Source organism: Oryctolagus cuniculus, chromosome 12, assembly GCF_964237555.1.
Source record: "Oryctolagus cuniculus chromosome 12, mOryCun1.1, whole genome shotgun sequence".
Taxonomy (NCBI): Eukaryota; Metazoa; Chordata; class Mammalia; order Lagomorpha; family Leporidae; genus Oryctolagus; species Oryctolagus cuniculus.
Window position 1 is genome coordinate 15,534,772 of NC_091443.1, and position 20,582 is coordinate 15,555,353.

Consider the following 20,582-nt stretch of genomic DNA (forward strand, 5'->3'; position numbering starts at 1 on the left):
CATGCCAAAGAGGCAGACAGACCTGAGCCCATACAGCACCGTCCCATCAGGGTGAAGGCGGATCATGCGGTTTTTCACTGTCACTCCATGCACAAATGACTTTTTGTCATTTAAGAAATACGTGTCGGGCACCCATAGCTGATCAGCCACGCGATTGTCAAGCGTGAGGTTGAGAGGGATCCCAGAATAGGCGAGCCTTTTATCTCTCCAATATTGTTGAAAGTACATGGTTAAGGTATAATCCTGAGGGGGAAAGAAAAGACAAAAATTAGTTTGTGCTCAATCAAGGTGTATTTCCCCCCAAGATTGGCCAAATTGAAATCCAAACTTCATAACAGACTAGGATAAATGGATGTCATTTATAGAGGATGGGAAGCAGGGGTTGCTTTCTTATGAGGGCAAACACCAGGTTTAATTTGTACATGAATAGATATGTGTCATGGATATTAATCCTGTTTTACTGACTAGACAAGTTTGCATTTCAGAGATAACCACAAAGAAATAAAGACTCCCCAGCCCCGGGCCAAATGACCATAAAATCAGGCTGCTGGCAGGGAAGCTGACCAGTCTCCTAAGTATTCTATCTCCCACCAGGCAGAGAGGTGCTTTAACCTCCCAAGACAGATGAGCGCTACCTACAAACTCTCCCTGCAATTTTAGCCACTTTCCTCTGTTCTGACCTCTATGAGGGCTATAAATACAAGCCATCCATAAACATCCTTGGAAGCCAGTGGCCTGTGGGAGTTCTCTAGCACGATCCATCATATTTTCTTTTTTTCCCAGCTTGCCGTGACCATTTCTACATTAACTGGGCCATAACATCACCTGGAGATGATGACACAGTAATCTGGGGAACATGGGAGCCTGAAGCCACCAAAGAACACTGGAGATGAGCCCTCATGCTGTCCAATGGGCTGGTCAGCAAAGGAAGCAATGCTCTAGGCAGGGACACTACTTTCTTTTCTTCTTATGCAAAGCAGTTAGTTCAATGAGATGAAAGTGGGGAAAAGGATAAGTATGGAAAAAAATGCCTTTAATTTTTTTTTATTTTTTATCGCTCTCCAATTTTATAATGACCAAGTCCGAAAATCTGATGATATTCACAACACATCCTGAATCCTACCATGGAAGCTGAAAAAAAAAAAACAAAGGTTAGAAGGTAAACTCTCCAACAAGGCAGGGAGAGTCACAGCTGTTCCATAGAAGGAGCTTTCTGCTCATGTCTGTAAAGACTTTCATATACAGACTATGAGAGTGGCACAGCCAATCAGGTAAATAATCCAGAAGATACAAGTATTCTCCTAGTCCATCCAGCATTGCTTTTGCTGCCTCGAAGGGCTTTCTCAGTGTTGCTGATCCAACAGTGCCTGTTCATTATGCTTCTTAACAGTGTAAGAGTACAGGAGTTTGTGAAATGACAAAGGGAAGACATCGACCTTCAGGTGTGCACACTAAGAGGAGTTAACAAAATCTATACACCCTCAGTGACTGTAGACAATACTCATATGTTTTAAAACTGGAAGGTCCACAAAAATCAGAGGAGATGAGGGGGCAAAAATCCATATGGGTGGGAGAGCTTTGGGAGAGGTTTTACCTGTACTTTGGAGAGAGGCAACATTTGAGTAGATGAGACGAAACATATTCCCTCCTCTCTCAAACTTACACCCAAGCATTTCCATGCATGAACAGTCATCATCATTCCCACTACCAATGAGAAATTCTCAAAGGGGAAGGCATTTGACCTAGTGGTTAAGATGTCAGTTGGATTGTATGCATCCCATTTATAGTGCCTGGATTCATACCCTGATTCCACTCCCAATTCCAACTTCCTGAATGTGCACCTTAGGAGGCAGCAACGATGACTTAAGTATTTGTCACACACGTTTGGGGCCTAGGTTTATTTCCTGGCTCCCAACTTTGGCCTGATCCAGCCCTGTTTGTATGGGCATTTAGGAGAGTCAACCAGAGGATAGTAATTCTGTCCTTCTGTCTCTGTATATCTCTTTCCATCTTAAATAAATAAATAAATAAAAACTTTTAAAAAGATTCTCACAGAGCAGGTGGCATGAAACATGTTAGCAATATAGTGGGGAACAGACAAAGATCTGGGAATATCACTTTGACAGAACTCATGGGAAACCCTTGGAGGCTGGTTTTTCTACAGTGCAGGTTTCATGGACTGGTGGGCAAAGCTGGACTCCATAGCAGTGCCCACAAGGTTGAAAAACTTGAATGCCAGCTTTGAAGTCAAAGAAAAGTCACCAGCTACATATAGTAGAGTAAATAGAGTGGCATAACCAAGTGTGCTAATTATTTGTGTATTTTATTTTCTGTATGCTGATTGGTTGACATCTGAGACTTGGCTCACCCTAAAGGAATCACCCATCCCAGGGCAAACCAGTTCCTAGAGAGCAAAAATGCTCCTGGGAGTAGATCTTCCATATGAAAACCCACCAATGCAGAGTTCACACCCTTAACCACTTCCATTATTGGGTTCTCACATTCCAGTTCCTTATCACCTTCCCTAATGTCTTCAAGTCCAGGTAATAGAGAACTAATTCGGGGCAGCTCCTATGCCTCAGACGCCTGAAATGATTTGAACCAGTCACTCTGAGCCTGCTTGCCCTGCCATGTCCATTTACTCCCATGGAAAGCAAAGTTGAGACCTTGGTCCCTAGTTTTCCATTCTCCCTCTGCCTCATGGCCCACCTTGTGTGGCTCACCCCATGGTAGGGCGCCCCTTCCTTTTGATCACAGTAAGGAATAAATTATCCTTCCAATGGCAGATTTCTCTTGATCTGTTAACCTTACCACACTAATAATAAAAGCTATATTTTAAAACACAAGGCTGTGGTGAGGAAGATCAGTTTTGCAATATTGAGTACAACCTCTAGGAGGGATGAAGGGCAGAAGCACTCAGGGAAATGGGGAATGCTCCTTGGAAGGGAAGTGGGGGAAGTAAAGTATGAGGAGAGGCACTGGCTAACCATATCCTGAAAGGACCACAGAGACTACTTTGGTGAAAAGCATCAGGCTGAGAATACACCTCTACCTTGCACCATCACACCCCCTCCCTTACTGTTAACTTTGGTCGAAGCAGGTAATGCACTTTAACTGGAACATGCAAACTTGTGATGGCATAACAGGGGAATAAATTAGCTGTAGTAATTAAAGGATTTTCTATTTGAATACAGTGCTCCAAATTAAATGCTTCTTGGAATAAAAGAGTTTTTACTTGTTTCCTTCTTTAATTCCTAGCCGCACAGCCTCACTCCTGAGTCATGATGTCTAGCACTCTTGTTGGAGGCCCTTTATGACTGGCTTGCAGATGATTTTCCAGGAGAAAGGGGAGAACACGTCAGTCTGCACTGGAGCCCCAAGGACATTCACAGTCTGAAAGCTCAGGATCACAGTCCTATTTTGGCCCATTGCTCTCCGCACCACCAATAGTGCAGTTCAGTGTGGGTCTTGGATGCTGGCTGGAGGGAACTGAGTTTATTTGGGGGGGAAGAACTTACATAACAGAAAGAGGAAAAAAATAATATTTCAATCCAAACCTGCTTCAACTCCTTCAGGGCACAGGCAATGACATCAATGTGGACACTAATCAGTAGCCAACTATTTTCCCCTACAAAAACCTGTTGACAAACGGAAGAGGGCAGTGTGGTGGTCCAAGCCTCCCCTCAATGTCTTGTGAAGTTTAGAGGCAGCTGGTGGAAGATTTTGTTGTTAGAGAGAACATTGCTGCCTCTTACAATGGGCAATAATGAACACTGAATGGAACAACAAGGGCAGCTGTTGATGCGTTTTGATCCTTCAGTATGCATTATTTCACACCGATGAAGACATAGAAATTTAGAGGGCTGAAGTCATCTTCCCCTCATCTGCCTTCCACCCCCTGTAAGCCTGAGTAACTGGGCTTCGAAGTTGGGGTTGCCTCCCTCCATGACTTGGGTCTGCAGCTGGAATTTCTGTATGGAGACTAAAGCCAAATGATCTTGGTAGGGTGAGATTTACAAAGATTACTTGGGGAGTGGAGAGTTGAGTCATGGGAGTTTTTCTTCATGTGCAGTAATAAGAAACATAGCACCATTGCAACCCCCATCTTCACAAATACTGCTTAGCACAGCTGCTATACACAGATGCCTTCTGCAATGGTGGTTTTCTTCAGGGGTCTCTAGAAAAGCTGTAGATATTTATATTTAGAGTGACGCATCCCTGACACAAGATAAGAGTACAACCCAAGAAAATGCAGTCTGTGTGGGATGGAGAACCCATTGGAGTTTAAATTTTAAGCCATTCACAGAAACAGAAGATACTTCCAGACAAAGAAAATGCCAGGAATTTAGAGGAGTCCTAGTAGTGGGCACTGGACTCCCCATTGAACATGACATGGATATGGGGAACAGCTCTGCTCTTCAACCTGAAAGCTTAAGACATCAGGCAATATCAGATACGAAGGTAACAAATGGCTGGGAATGGTGAGGCCAATCAAACAACAGCCAAGCAGCACATCCTGGGATGGGGTGACCCCCATGCTCACAAAGTACTAAGGTGATAAGAATAGACACCATCTAAGAAAGTCAACACTGTTCAGAGAATGAACCACACCTCTGCAGACCTGTTGCCAGAGTCCCAAAGTACACAAGAAAGGCCTCTTCATGCAAACACCATTGAGGCATTTGACAAATATTTACTGAGTAGCTCCTACGTTCTAGGCAATGTCCTGCAGGCAGAGACGAAGCAGATACAGTACAGGCTCTCAGGGGCTGGCCATCTGGCAAAGGTACCCATAATTCAAAAGGCATCGGGATTAAGTGATAGATGAAATATAAAGAAGTTTAAGAGGCTCAAAAGGAAACCATTTCTGGATAAAATGGAACAAGGGTGACTTCCTAGAAAAAGAACCACGCTGCTTAAATCTTGAAGAGGTGCTAGATTTGGACATCTGGACAAACTGGCTCCGAGTGGTCACTGCCACCACAGATGTCTTCACAAAGCACAGAGCCAGGAGGACACGGCAGAGGAGGTGGCTCCACAAGGCCATTAGGAGCATCTTCAAATTCAGTGTAACTGAGGGAGGCCCTGTAGTGACAAAAGTGGGCCCAGCAGAGGTCCTGAAATGGCAATCCTCAACTGAAGGTCTATTGGAGCTTTTGATGGTTCTGGAAATCACCAGTGGTCCCGGTGAGTCTTCTGGTGGTCATGGTATAGTAGCAACCCCACTCCTTGTGATGTCACTGAGATCGCACAACCCTGACTTTTTCTATTCTGGTTGGTGATCTACATAGGGATAAGGAGGAGCTTTTAGGCAATCTGGGTGCTGAACTTCCTAACACATGAAGAGCCTCCACCAGAGTAGCAGGAAGTGATGACTGTTGCCTCCTTTCCCACCTCTTCCTTTTATGGTAGAGATGAAACTCCTAGATGGAGACATAAAAGAGGACAGGTATGTGGGAGAACGGGGCCAAGACGAGGGGTGGGCATGCGAAGAAGCAAGACCCAGGGAGGAAGCAGGACTTAGGGAAGTAGTGGGAGTCAGGGAAGAGCAACATGTGGGAAGCATGGTCCAGGGAGGAGCATGCACCACCCCCGCCTGCAGTGGGTATAGGAACCTTGCACTGGGTGGGTGGCCCAATTAGATCAACATACATAGGAAGAGACAGGCTGTCTGCTGACACTGATTTCTTGGCTCTGGTGCAAGCAGCAGTATCAGCACATCTAGACCGAGTGCTTTGGCAGACGTGAGAGGGGTATTGGCTGAGAGGTCAGAGCTCACAGAAACAGAAGCAGTCAAAGGGTGTTGCAACCACAGAGCTTTCCATCCAGGACATACAAAATCACCTGCACTGAGCGAAATTCTCGATAGAGTAATGCTCTACTCCTCACACCACCCCAAATTTAGCAGCTCTGGTTCAAATTCTAGACTCAAAAAGTTCATCCTAGTTATAAATTCATGTTACTCGACTTTATGTATTGAGGGAGGGTTGACATTTGCGAATTTACGAATTCAAGAATTCGTAAAATATCTCTCCTATAAATTAGTTTACACATGGAGTATATGAGCACCGGTAATGACTCACATCCATTTTGTTAGCAGGGATCTCAACACTCTCATCTGACTTCTGATTAAGGAGCAGAAACAGGGTGCCACCAACTATTTGGAAAGCTCTAGGTAAAGCCATTGGTTGTGTGGTGCTCAGTACACCCTACCAAGGCCTCACTACTCTCAGTATTCCAACCACAAATCCTCATCAGGGAAGACCATCAGGGAAGCCTATGCAGAATTATTTTACTTGGGCACCTAGGATCCTAGGCCAGGCTTCCAGAAGTGGAGACTATTCCATATCAGATTACAATGACCAATGAGGGGTGAGTGTGAGCCCTGACCTTCTGGGCCACTTCTCTACCAGGTTCATGTGTGCCTGAGACCACTGTTGGTACAGGAGAAATCTTCCAGCACCTCTGGTGTGAACTGTACAGACTGCTACAGTCACTGCAGCCCTGGGGTATGGGATTCAATGGAGAGTGTTTAGTCAGTAAGAGGAAAACCCAAAGGTATCTTCATCTGAATCCTCCAACCCACTGAGAATTGATACTCTCTGGGTTATACTATATAAATGTGACTTATTTCATTTAATTATAGTTGGTTTGAACTGTGGTAGTTCATCAAAATCATTAGAGAAGATAAAGTGATAAAGTATATCTCTCTCTCTCTCTCTCTCTGACTCTCTCCCTCTCTTAAAAAGCATTTTGAAGAATTTAGGATGAGCCTAAGTAAGAGTTATCCTTTTAAAAAGGGTTTTTCTTTAAAAAATATATTACGAATTATTGAATCAAAGAGCCATTTATTCTTCTGAGACTCATTAGGGATCATAAAGCCCTTTGATAATCCAATGGAATCACAGTCCCTCTTCAAAGGAAAACGTATTATGTCTATATTTGTTGGGCTGTCAAATCAGTCATTAGGATACAGCGAAGTTCACCAAGGTACATGTTCTCACATGCTCCAAATACTTTCATAGAGGGTAGCAGTCCTAGCAGCTGGGGTTCTACAAATTTGTTAAGTCATTTGTTCAGAATTTGTACAATGTTTTGCCATTGGAAAAAAGATATGGCAAAAAGTGCTGTCAGGTTTTATCTTGATTACAAAACTCTGTTTTATGTAGAGATCAGAAGCCAGAATTCCTGGGTGAGATACCAGCTCTGGCCCAGACCCTGTGGTTGGGAGCCAGGGTACTGCTGTAATAGTGTGTGAAGCAGGAAGAGGTGGGCACTGCTAGCTCCCACAGCTCTAGAAGCAGCACAGACTTCTGGGGGTGGGGAGCAGGCATTTGGGAATATGAACCCCCTGCAGAAGCAACCAGCTATACACAGGTGACTGTCCTCTCAAAGTCTCCTGAGACCACAATCAGAAGATAGCAAAGCCTCAGTTCATCTTTAGGTATTATATAGTTCAAGCAGTTCAAAGAAGAAAGTTTCTCCCTGCTTGTACAAATCTCTTGGCATTTATCGTATTAAAATGACAAGAATACATATTTGAAAGTGGAAATATTGCTCATTATTCTGCAATTAAGTAATTGACTAGATTCCTCTGCACAGGAAATGAAGAAAAAATTGACTATCCTGGAGAAAGAAATGCAATCTCTAAACCAAATTTAAATATTTAACTGCAGCTGTGAAAACCACAGGACACCTGCATTTGCATCTGGTTCAGCAAGTTTATGAGACCAAACCTTGCAGGTAAGTTGTTCTCAGGTCACAGAAGATGGAAAATTATTCTGAGAAGCTTACATAAGGCCTAGATGGTAGTGGTGACTTTCTTTGCAGGCATTTCTATGATAATGTTAGGCAGGGGGAATCTTGACACTTCTATTGACAAAATTTATTTAGGACATTCGAATCCATTCTATTTATTGGCTTATAAATGAATATTCAACATTACAACCATCCCTCTTCCTACAACAGATTTGAATGGTATCTCTGTTTCCATTTGTTGGATCTGTGTGGCAGTACATAACAATAAAGCATGACTGAACGCTCTCTGCTTCCCTCTCTTCCTCTCCCGACCCACTTCTTGCTCCAAGTATTCACTGAGTATCCACCACAAGCAAAAAACTGTGCTGGGTGCCAGGGGCCCATAGACAAGGAGGGTATAATTGGTGCCATTTAAGTAGCTCACAATCCAGTGGGCAGACAAAAAGAGATGAAACAAATAATACTGCGGTGATGGATAGAAGGAGCCTTGAAATCAAACACATCCACGTCTCAAGTTGGCTTCTTGCTGGCCTGGCAAATGTGGGGAGCCCCTAGCTGACTTGAGCCTGATCCCCCTGTCTGGGAAAACTACTTGGTACATGCTCCGAAGAGCCTGGCACGGGGGAAGGCATGATATGCTGAGTCAGTATTAGAACCTGCTAAACCACTTAGGCCTAAAAGCCCAAATATGAAACTGGGCACAGGTAGATCACCTAAAGGCTAGTATAATGCTTATTGTTCTAGAAAGTCCCACACCTGGGACATTCCAAACTGCTAAGACAGCACGTTGTAAACTTTACCACGGAGCCTTTCATCATATCCCCAAACCACCTTATCAGTTAACGTGGCCCTCTGTACCTTCCTCAACAAGCAGCTGAAGAATTCTGCCTGCTGCCCAAGGGAATGACGCCTGGCCCACAAATCCCCGCCGTGTCAGGGCTGGCTGAACCCCCACTCCCTTTACTCCCACACTGTGTCTCCTACAAAGTAAAGTCTTTTCTGCTTTAACTGGATGCCTCACCACCTTCTTGAAACCCTAAAATTCCTAAAACCTAACAGTCAGTCAGTAGACAATAATGCATTGTTTTCTGTTGCTATAACAAAATAGATAACACTGTGGGCAATTTATACGTTTATGGGGCTCCTGAGTTCTGGGCAGCAGAGACATACAGGAGCATGGTTCTGGCCTCCTTCGAGGAACCCTGCACCCTACCAGGAAGGATGGAAGAGTGGAGGACAGCAAACACGCCAGCCTTGATAGCCTGGGTCTTTCTTCCTCTTCTTGTGACTCAACTAATGCCAGGATGGGAGCCCTACCCTTAAGCTCATCCAATTCTAACCACCTTCAAGGTCACCAACTATAAACACTAGCACCCTATGAATATGGAGATTAAATGAATTTTTAGGGGATGCACCCAAACCATTGCAAAGAGCACCAGGAGAGCTCAAAAAGTCATGGAAAATGAGCATTACCTTTTAATTCCTTCTTTCCATGAAATTTTGGAATCCGCTTTATATTTCAAGGCCATCTCACTAAATCCAGAGCTGGCAAGGGAAGAAGCTGGAGTGTAAATGAGGTAGAAGGTCACTAAGGGGACCGGTGCCATGGCACAGTAGGTTAATCCTCCGCCTGTGGCGCCAGCATCCCATATGGGTGCCGGTTCTAGTCTCAGCTGCCCCTCTTCCAATCCAGCTCTCTGCTATGGCCTTGGGAGGACAGCAGAGGATGGCCCAAGTGCTTGGGCTCATGTACCCACATGGGAGACTGGGAGGAAGCACCTGGCTCCTGGCTTTGGATTGGCGCAGCTCCAGCCAGTGCGGCCATCTGGGGAGTGAACCAATGGAAGGAAAACCTTTCTCTCTGTCTCTCCCTCTCACTGTCTGTGAGTCTACCTCTCAAATAAATAAAATCTTTAAAAAAAAAGTCACTAAGATTTTCTATTCTCCTTATACTGCTTCTACCTACCAAAGGTTCATAGTCTGCATTTTTTTTATTCATCCACTTAATGTTACCTTCATTAGAAGATGAATTAGTCACCTGTGTAAAATCTGGAAGGCCTGGTGAAAACAGATTTAAGTCTCCCAGTCCCCAAGAGGCACCTGAAAAACTGGCATAGATAGGAATTAGTTTGAAAATATGCTTTTCTTTCCAAGCATGAAAAGTTACCACAGACATTTTTTTTCTGGATTCAAATATGTTTGAAAAGCAAAATAATTGCACTGGCTTACATCTGAAGGACAAATAAATTATAGTATCAAAGGAAAGTGGGAGAATTCAACTTAAGCCAATGAAAACCAGGAAAATGTAAGAGAGATGGCCTTGGATAAATAAACTCTGCAGGCAAGAGTAGGTGCTTGTTCGCTAGTTTTTCAGGGTGTGTTGGAGCAGGATCGATCAGATTCTCTGAACTGGCATCTTTCCATGTGCCTCATGTGGCAAAGTTACCCAATCACTCTGAGCCCCAGCAACCTCTTGTGTAAAATGAGATCACAAACGCTCATTATACCAAAGTGCTGTACATAAGTGAAATAAAAGTACTTCTCATAACAAGCATTTGGAAAATTTTACCTCCCATCCCCTCATGCTAGAGCAGAGCTAACAACCTATGAAAGAAGCCCCTCCAATACCCAGGGAAAACGGCCCCTTTATCAGCTGGATCCAAGCTCCACTGTTCCATACCAAAGACAAGCCAAACTACACATATCGTAAGATACAGATAAATAAAACTCAGTTTAATGCAAGGACACTTCAAAAAGTTTGCTGAAAATGGAATAAAGGATGTTTCTTTTGGTGTGATTTTTTTAAGCTCCCTACTTATAAGAGATCTTCAAAAAGTTCATGAAATGTCCATATTATGGAAAAACTTTGCATGGGATTTGAAATAAACTTTTGCACCAAAATAGATGTACTTTTGATTTCATTTTCCACACACTAGCTGGGATTTCCCTTGTACTTGTGTATGGAATCCTCATGCTATATGAAGAAGGTTTCACTCTGCTTCTCACCTTCCAAGTTCCATCTTCTATTCCATATTCAAATGCAACATAGACACAAATTTGTTTCCTGAGAAGTATCAGGTCAGTAGATTTTTCATAAACCTTTTTTTTTTCGCTATGTGTCTGGAAACTGCAAATTAAAACTAGACACAATTTAAAAAACAATAGCCAGAGCAGTAATAAAACCAAAGCATCTCCATCCATTCTGCTCCAGCCTGACCTGCTAGGACTGACCCTGACCTAGGCCACCTCTGCTGTTCCCAGGCTTTCATGCCCTCTGCCCTACCCATTGTGCTTTGGAAAACTCACTTTATACTCCAGTGAACTCATATAAGGAACATTTTCACTAAACGTCTCCTCTGCAGACTCCTTTAATTGTTAAGTTGGTGCCAGACTGTAGCCTTTTTTTAGAGGAGGTTACTTATGCTCCCAAATCAAGCACCACAGAGCTGGGAGAGGAGCATCCTCCCCATCCCCTTCCTAAGCAGATTCTAGGATTTGTTTTTTCATTGGTGCCTCTGGTTCATTCTACTTTGCAGAGATTCCAGTGAATGAAACCAGCTTCCTTCTGAATATTTCTTTCAAGAGGTGCAAGATCAGTATTTCCAACATGAACTCACTGTCACTAGCTCCAATCTGTTGTCCATCCCATACCCTCCTCTACTGATTCATTCAGCCAAACCAAACCTAGAGGCCACACACTGGCTTACTCATTGTTTCTTATCCTAACCTCCGATACTCATTCAGTTACTATGTTTTCTTGATACTGTGTCCTAAATATATTCCACATCTAGAATCAAATCAAGCAATCAACAGCAGCAGAAACCAGAGTTGGAATGTTTCCACTGATACCAACAGGACAATGGATGAAGGGACGAGCTCCCTGACCTGCAAATTAAACTACAGAAGAACACTTACCCATAGTGAACACACTGACACCAGACCTCAGATATGGTATGGTCTAAATAGAATATATGGATTGTCGGAGGTCTCACACTCTGTATGGGAACAGATGTCCCGATTACACTCAAACACTGTATGAAGGCACTTAGGGAATGTGCTAGAAAATGGGGAATCACGGCATACTTTCCTTTCTTGTACTATTCTTAAATGCTTATTGATTTATTGATTTATTCATTCATTCATTTTCATCTACTTGAAAGGCACAGCAAAAGAGAGAGAGATGGTGAAGTTGTGTGGAGGGAAGAGGGGAGGGGAGAGGAGGGGAGGGGAGGGGAAGGGAGGGAATGGGAAGGGAAGGGGAGGGGAGGGAAAAGAGTAGATCTTCTAACTGCTAGTTCACTCCCCAAGGCTGGGCCAGGCTGAAGCCAGGATCCTGGAGCTCCATGGGTCACCCACGTTCAGTGGGAGGCACATGCACCTGAGCCATCATCTGCTGCCTCCTAGAATGCATTAGCTGGAAGCTGGTTTAGAAATGAGCAGCAGGCACTTTCATATCAGATGAGGGCATCCTCAGTGGCAACTTTACCCACTATGCCACAATGCTCACATTACTCTCTAAAAATATTATATATAATATATATGATATGAAAGTTACAGCACTAATTAAAAGTGTATGTATATATACATGCTTTTATTTTCCAGAAGCTATTTTTAATTAATAGGCTTCAAAAGAAAATACGGCTGGCGCCGCGGCTCACTAGGCTAATCCTCCGCCTTGTGGCACTGGCACACCGGGTTCTAGTCCCGGTCGGGGCACGGATTCTGTCCCGGTTGCCCCTCTTCCAGGCCAGCTCTCTGCTGTGGCCCAGGAGTGCAGTGGAGGATGGCCCAAGTACTTGGGCCCTGCACCCCATGGGAGACCAGGAGAAGTACCTGGCTCATGCCATTGGATCAGCGCAGTGCGCCGGCCGCAGCACGCTGGCCGCGGCGGCCATTGGAGGGTGAACCAACGGCAAAGGAAGACCTTTCTCTCTGTCTCTCTCTCTCACTGTCCACTCTGCCTGTCAAAAAAAAAAAAAAAAAAAAAGAAAAGAAAAGAAAAGAAAATACGTGATTCCTTAATATATTGTCCACCCAAAGGTATTCAGATAAATGGATTGTGAAAAACAGCTCTATTGGTTGGGCAGGGAATCCTTAATATCCCTGTCTTTAAAGATATCTGTACAACTGTTACCCCCAGAGATTGCTGAGTGACATGGCCACATTCCAATTGTGTGGCATTTATCAAGCTACACAACCCATGTCTCTGTGCTCTCCCCTTGTTTAAGCACAGTGCTTACAGATGATTATAAGGTTAAGCATTCTGATTTTAAGTGGTGAAGGTTATCTCTAGGGTTGTGTGGATTATGTTTGCATTGTTAGATTTGATGAACTGAGTATCACTGAAGATTACTTCCCTCTGTGTCTCTTCAAGAGGACAAGGCAAAAAGAAAACAAAAAACAAATGCTTAACGAGAAAGATATTTATCATAAAACAAGAATGAATAAATCCTTTTTAAACTGAGACCCCTTCTACACATTTACACTGTGAAAATTCAATTGTCTTTGGAAATGTGTGTATGTGTATACATGTATGCGTGTGTATGTGTGTATGTGTATGTATGTATGTTTGTATTAGGAGTTTTTCAATGGATTTCCTCATCTTAAATCTTGTCAATTAATGATGCCACACATTTTAAAGTACTTTCAATGTCTAAGAAGATGTGCTATTTTTAGATAGCACGCCAACTCATTTCTGAGATTATGTCTATTTCTGGTACACCAAGAACTTGTTAGGTTATTGATGTAAGACAATTATACCTCACATAACTAGTACACTCACATAACTGAAGAATATTATAGTTATTTTATCTGAATTATTGTTATTTTCAGTGGAAATATTTGTATGGCCATCCCTGCATAGAACTGAAAAAAGTAGTTTCATCCTGTGGGACACTGTCATCAAAACCTACATAACCAAAATTGAACTACAATGTAGATTTTCACATACGGAGACAAGCACAGTGGTAAAGGAGATGGAAACATGAGTTCACCTTTAGGTAGGAAAGTAATAACATTTTATTTTTGATTTTTTGAAAAAAAAAATGACCCCAAGCTTTCATTCTGCACTGTATCCACAAAATTATGTAGTTAGAAGTGGCTGTGAGTAAGAAACTGTGTTTTGTCTTCAATCCACGAGATTCACGTCTTCTTCCAGAATCTAGGAAACCACGACAAGCTAACTCCGTACCTTGCAAGCAAGGTAAAAATTTTAGACTCTCCACTCACTAGTCTTGACAAACACACTCTCCCGCTTCTCCTCCTACCTAACAGGCTCACCTTTTTCTCTGCTTAGTCTAATTCTTTCTTTTCATCTTAGAAACCAAGGGCTCTTCACCCACCATTCACCCACTCACTTGACCAAAACCTTGATCTCTTCTCTATCTACACTGACTTCCTTAGTCATTGTTTGTAGATTCATAGCTCTGCAATCCACCCATATGCTCAGAGCTCCCAAATTTTATTTCCCCAAAAATGTTTCAAACTCCAAAATTAACTCAACACATCCAAACTGAATCACTGATTTTACCCTCAAAAGAGACCCACTCACAGTCTTCCCAAATTCACACAATGCTATTCCTTCCTTGTAGTTTTTCACATCAAAATTCCTTGGAGACATCTTCCATTCATTTTCTCCCACATTCTACATCAGTCTACCTGAAACTCTGTTGACTCCACGTTAAAGATGAACCTGGGTGTTGCTACTTCCCACCTTGTTATTGCTAGTGGTCAATCCAGCTTTTCACCCCCTCCTTACTGTAGTAACCACCCCAATTAGTTATTTGTACCCTTGTTCTCTCATAGCCCTATTCTCAACAGAACAGATGCAGTGACTCTTTATCAACTGATGTTATATCATCTTCACTTCTGTTAAAACCTATACAACAACAACAACAACAACAACAACAAAAAACTATACAACAACCCTTGTTTAATAGAAAATGAAACCCATGTCAATATGTCCTGGCTCACTTGCCACCTCCTCACCTCCTGCTTCTGTCACCTTTTCTAACTTATTTTAGCAATAATATCCCCTTTGTTACTGCTCAAACAATCCAATCATTCTCTGACCTCTGGTCCTTTACATTAGCTGTGTCTTCTAGCAGGAACTCTCCCCTAACAACCTTCTGGCTGACTTCCTTAACTAGTAAGTCTTAACTAGTAAGACTCTTCAGAGTCTTTCCTGGCAACGCAGTCTTTACCCTCTACATCCTTCCATCTTGTATACTGATCATATTCTGGATGATATGTTTTTCTATTAAATTATTTTTTGTTTCTTTCTCCTCCTCTACAAAGTCACTTTCATGACTGCAGAAATTTCTGTCTCTTCAATCACAGCACCTAGGACAGTACCTGCACAGAACAAGTGTGCATAAGTATCTACACAGCAAGTGAGTAGAAAGTGAGTAGAAGTTCTGTGTGACCTGGCTTGCTGGCATGTCCCTTCAGCAGAATCTACTTGTGTTGTCACCAAATATTCCATATTGGTTGATAACTCTGGCTCTCTGTCAGTGAAAAGTTCTTTACAGTACAAAGTTAGATCTCACATCCTTATTAGTACAGGCATGTGACACAAACGTTCAGTAAATTAGTTTCATTGGCTATCTAGAGCTCTGTAAAGACATTTATCTTTGCTAGTGCCCTTGGAGTCCTTCGAGGGTTGCATTTTTTCCTATAACACTATTTAACTAGATAGCCCTTTGAGCATTTTAAGATTTTTGTTCTACAACACTTTTTCACTATATTGCCTTTTGAGCATGCCAGCCCTATGAATACTCAATTTTCTATCTCTTCTTGTGGAATTACCTAATTCTCCAGTCATCCCTTTCTGCCTAGACATTGACACCAACAAGGGCAAATGACCCCAGGCTTCAAACTTCCAAGTATAGCCTTTAATTATTTATTTTCAGCTTTATATCTGAATCTCTTTTTTTGTGGCTTCTAGACTTTCTCTGCTTTTTCTGTGAATTAAATAGTACATTTAAATGATGTGTGTTGCAATCTACTCAACATTCCTAGTGGTTTTCAATGGTGAATTCTTTAGGTTTTCTATTCAACTATAATTTCTGGACACAGACGTCTCCAACCCTCATCAGCACACCTGGCTCTTATTCTCATCTCTAGCCTACTCCCAGGACTCTTTTGTCCTCATCTCACAAGGGTGATCTGGCAAGTACAACAAGGCTGAAAACATTTTCTCCTTGAGATACTGCTCAGCCACTGAGACACCAACTCCTCCTGCATTTCTCTATACCTGGTTACTCTGCTCCGAGCTTACGTGCTGGCTGGTACTTCCCACCTATGTCTAAGTGTTAGATTAACCTAGGTGTGATCTCTGATTCCTTCTTCATCCTTCCTTTTTTCCAAGGTGATCTCTTTCATTCCTAAGATGTTTAACAAAATCTGATGACTCTCATTTCTATCTGAAGATCAGAGACCACTTTGAGTGCAGAGTCTTTATCTACAGTCCTCTTGACAGCTCTACTAGGCAATCTCCTTTTCATCTTTCTTCTTTGTCTATCCTTATTCCCTAGCCCAGTTCCAGGACACACCTCAGCTGCACTGAGTCAGAACCGCCTGAGGTAAGACCCAGCACTGGTACTTTTTCAAAAACTCCACTGAGATTGTGCAGGTAACCAGTAATCACTTACACATAATCTGGACTATATTTTAATTTGAACCTTTCAACTTCATCAAAATCCAAAAACTATTTCCTATAACCAAGAATCTATATTTAGAAAGCCTTCATATGTATACTGAACACAGGCATATAAACAACTCCTCCCATGCTCTGCCTTGGATTGAGGAGTTTGCTCTAGGTGAGCTGCAAGAACACAGTCTTCCACTTGCTTCGGGGATTACGACAGGTGCCAATTATGGTCTTGCTGCAAACTACTTCAAGTAGATCTCAACAAAAACTATTAGTCGCATGTTAATATTTGTCATGACAGTAGGAAGACATTGGTCATGGCTCTGGCATTACAGGTTTTCAGATAGCACTCACGGCAGCACAGGTGTCTACGGACAGTCTCAGAACACAGATGTGCCTTGTTCCTGATTCTGATGCTATAAATAACCATGGCCACCAACCCACCATGCATGGTTAGCCTCAAACTGACTAACTGCTTCAGTAAAACTAAGAATAGAAGTAAACATTTCAGAATACTTACTCAGCACACCCTAATTTTGCTTATTTATATAATTCAGAAATTATACTTTTGACTCAGACATTGCATTCAAAAGTGGAGTATTTGTATAGTGTATTCATATAGAAATCCATCGCTCTTGATACTCAGACATTCTCATACACACATTCGGTTTCTTTATGCTAGTGGGTGATACTACACTTATTTTGATTTCTTCAGTATCTGCTCCTGGTAAATGTAAACAGATGTTTCTAATTGTTCCCTTTCAATGCTGAGACATACATGTCACATATGCAGATTGAAGATTTAGGTTTCATGAAGAGAAGGTGAAATGTTTATGGTGCCAACAAGAGTCATGAATAGATGATTTTTATTACAAAAATGTCTATGTTTCTGTTCAGGAGTTGGTAAATAAACAAGAGCTTTTAAGCGACTCAAAAATGAAAAGCATTCTTTTAACAAAGCAAGGCATTCACTCAGCTGGGAGCTGTGGTGCTGTTAAACACAATATTTGACACTATTCATATTCAAATGAGTTCAAAGAAGTTATGACGCAGAGCTGTGGACCAGCCAAGCCTATTGGAGGCCACTGAAAGCAAATTTTAAAGTAGCATCCAGATGGTGATTTAAAGTAGCAAAAGGTCTCCACTCAGGCAGTGGTTAGCACATCAACTATCAAGTTAATTGTACATTTTCCTGATTTTGTGGGTAATGTTGGATATTAAAATACAGGTTTTCCATATGTGACTTGACTCAATTGGATAGCAGCTAGGCTATTTTTAGTGAGAGAACAATAATTCAAAGTGTCCTTTATATTTCTAATTCCTTGCAGGCTGTGTAGAAATAGCACAGCTACAACTGCACAACCTATAGGTACATTTTTTCCTTGCATGAGTTCGGAATTGTGAATTCTGGATCCAGTTGCAACATAACCAAAGAGGTCAATTAATTAGCTGCTGTGTTAATCAGAATTACAGTCTATAATTTATAACTAGCAATATAATTAGCAATTGGTAATTTAATCAGTCAGGATTCACTTGCTTTACATTCACCTTTAAAACTGTGAAACCGTTGTCATTTCAAATGACAAGCTGATCTTCTGTATATTAAGATAATCGAAAATGAATCTTGATGTGAATGGAAGGGGAGAGGGAGTGGGAAAGGGGAGGGTTGTGGGTGGGAGGGACGGTATGGGGGGGAAGCCATAGTAATCCATTATTCGTACTTTGGAAACGTATATTCATTAAATAAAAGTTAAAAAAAAAAAAAAAACAAATGTGTGGAGTATGAAGTCACACAGACTACACTCCTTTTGCTTGTCTCCTGCTATGTTCTTACTCAAAATCCAACACCAAGTCCTAAGGCAGGCATTTGAACAAAGTTAATCAGAGGACTACTGAATGATCAACATCTACAAAGACCCTTAGACTTTCATCTCAGTCTCCTCTTCAAATTTCCCTTTATGAATAAATGCCTGCAAAGATCTGAGAGCCTTCCAGTGAAAGACACGAACCACAGAAACATCCAGAGCTTGGTCACTTCATGATGACTGCCTGGAGCTGGAGTTAATGGTTGTTGTTGGGAGTGTCTGTACAGTGAGCTTGTTCCAGTGACCTGGCTTCTCTATCCCACTTTTCAACAGTGTCTTCCCTCTGGAACTGGCAAAGGAGGGAAAGACTTAGGGCTTGTGTAGCTTAAGTTCAATGATTATACAAAGGGAAAGGTCACTGAAGTATAAGGACCAGCAGTTTTGTGAAATACTAACTTCTGGTCAGAATTAAAGGTCCAGATTTCTGTTTTTGCTCAAAAAATGCCCATGATTGAAGCTACTTGTGATGACAGGAAGTTCACATCTGCCTTTAGTGAGGTTCATAAACATTTCTGTGAGCCACATTCAAGATGCTAACACCAATCTACCAGGGCATGGTTGGCCAGGGCTAGATGCCATTTGGCTTCCCTGACCGTGACAGAAGACAGATGACAGCAGAACATGTATTTAGATGCAGGGTACACTATAATGAAGAAGTGGCACCAAGAATAAAGAATAAAGATTATAATATCTCAAAATATCTACATACATGTGTGTATATGTCTAAATGCAAACACATATCTACATATATGTTTCTGTAAATGGGTAAATATACAAATATATGTTCTATATATGGGTAAATATACATATAGCAACACTCATGTCTGTATATGAGTAAATAAATAAATATAAATATAAATATGCACAAATATATATTCAATTTTAAATTAAGGGGAGGGCCAAAATGTATCTATAGGTTGTATAATGAGCGACACAAGGAGAAAATGTGTAATTTGTGTGAAACCTGCGAAGCAGTGAAAAACACAAATGGTATTACAATTACTGTTGTCTCACTCAAAACAGTGTCACTGCTATCCTTAATTTGTGCCCTATCTATCCACCTGCAGGCTCACACACACACATACACATGAGAGTGCTTCAAAAGATAAGGTCACTTTGGTGCAAAACTTTTGAAATTCATGCATATGAAGAGCATTCTAAATCTACATGGAAAATGCATAGTATGAAAAAAATCCACACACGGATTTCTAAATTTTGTTGCACAAAATAATCTTATGTTTTTAATTCCATTTCCATGAATATACTGAGGTCTCCTCATTTGTGTGTATACACACCCAGAAACTTTTCCACACCACACACTCCATGCTTCCTTGGCTCCAACAGGTGGATCTTGCCAGAGTGATTTGTCCTGTACCTGCTAATATTGCAGCATGTCCCTTCCAGATCTGCCTCACATAAATTATAGATTCTGGCTGGCCCAAGCTGGCTTTGAGGTTGATTTCTCCACTGCATCAAAATAACCAGCCTGAGTTCGCCTGGTTTTCCCTGTTCCTCTCCATGCTTGGCCTTCCTTATTTTACAATCACATTGCAAGCCTTTCCCATCTGTGTTATCATAGCACAGTGCCCATCAAATGACACCTCCACCATGAAGACTTTTGGACTTTCTTCTCCACTGTAGACTTGGTCAATTTCTCACCTCAAATAAGAAGATTAATCTTGATGATTATAAAGATTTCTCTTGACCCTAAGACTGCTCCAAAACACCACAGACCCTATATAGTAGTTTACAAAGTAGCTGTTCTCTGCTTCTTTCATGAACTGTCCCCAGGCACCTATCATGGGTTATAGAAGGCTGATTGCAATCATGTTGAAATATAGCCTCAGGATTGTGGGATGCTGGAACACAGAACAGTAAATAATGCAAAGGCATAAGGAGAAATCAGAGATGAAGCAGCCCATTTTGAGCACTTGCACAGGCAACTAAATCCTTAAGGGCAGAGCCACTTTTACTGCAAAATTTGAAAGTAGTAGCTGTGGGCATCAGACAAAGTCAACTGTAGGCAAGAACAAATTTCATATTGTTGTGTCTGTAGGTTCCTCTACAGTACATAGTACACTACGCTGCTATCACCTGCATTACCTTGGTACAAATGGGATATAATATGTAAAAGACAATTACACTGGATTAATCATGAGGTGTGTGTGTGTGTGTGTGTGTGTGTGTGTGTGGTGGAGGTGCTTACATGGAATAGACCAATTTGTGACCTCAGTCTGGACTCAAGGGTGCCAACTAGCTCTCTCTTCTGTTATTTTTCATTTATTTCTCCCAGAAAAACTACTGATAGC

General features: G+C 41.9%; 1 protein-coding gene across 2 annotated transcripts in view; it reads right to left on the reverse strand.

Moving 5' to 3' along the window:
* The window catches only part of GABRB3 (gamma-aminobutyric acid type A receptor subunit beta3), a 416,113-nt gene that overhangs the window by 71,646 nt on the left and 323,885 nt on the right, over positions 1 to 20,582 (reverse strand). For both annotated transcript variants that reach the window (XM_070053326.1, XM_008269751.3), the window contains one exon: positions 23 to 243. In XM_070053326.1, coding sequence (XP_069909427.1) covers positions 23 to 243 — 221 coding nt within the window. The remainder of the gene's footprint in view (positions 1 to 22; positions 244 to 20,582) is intronic.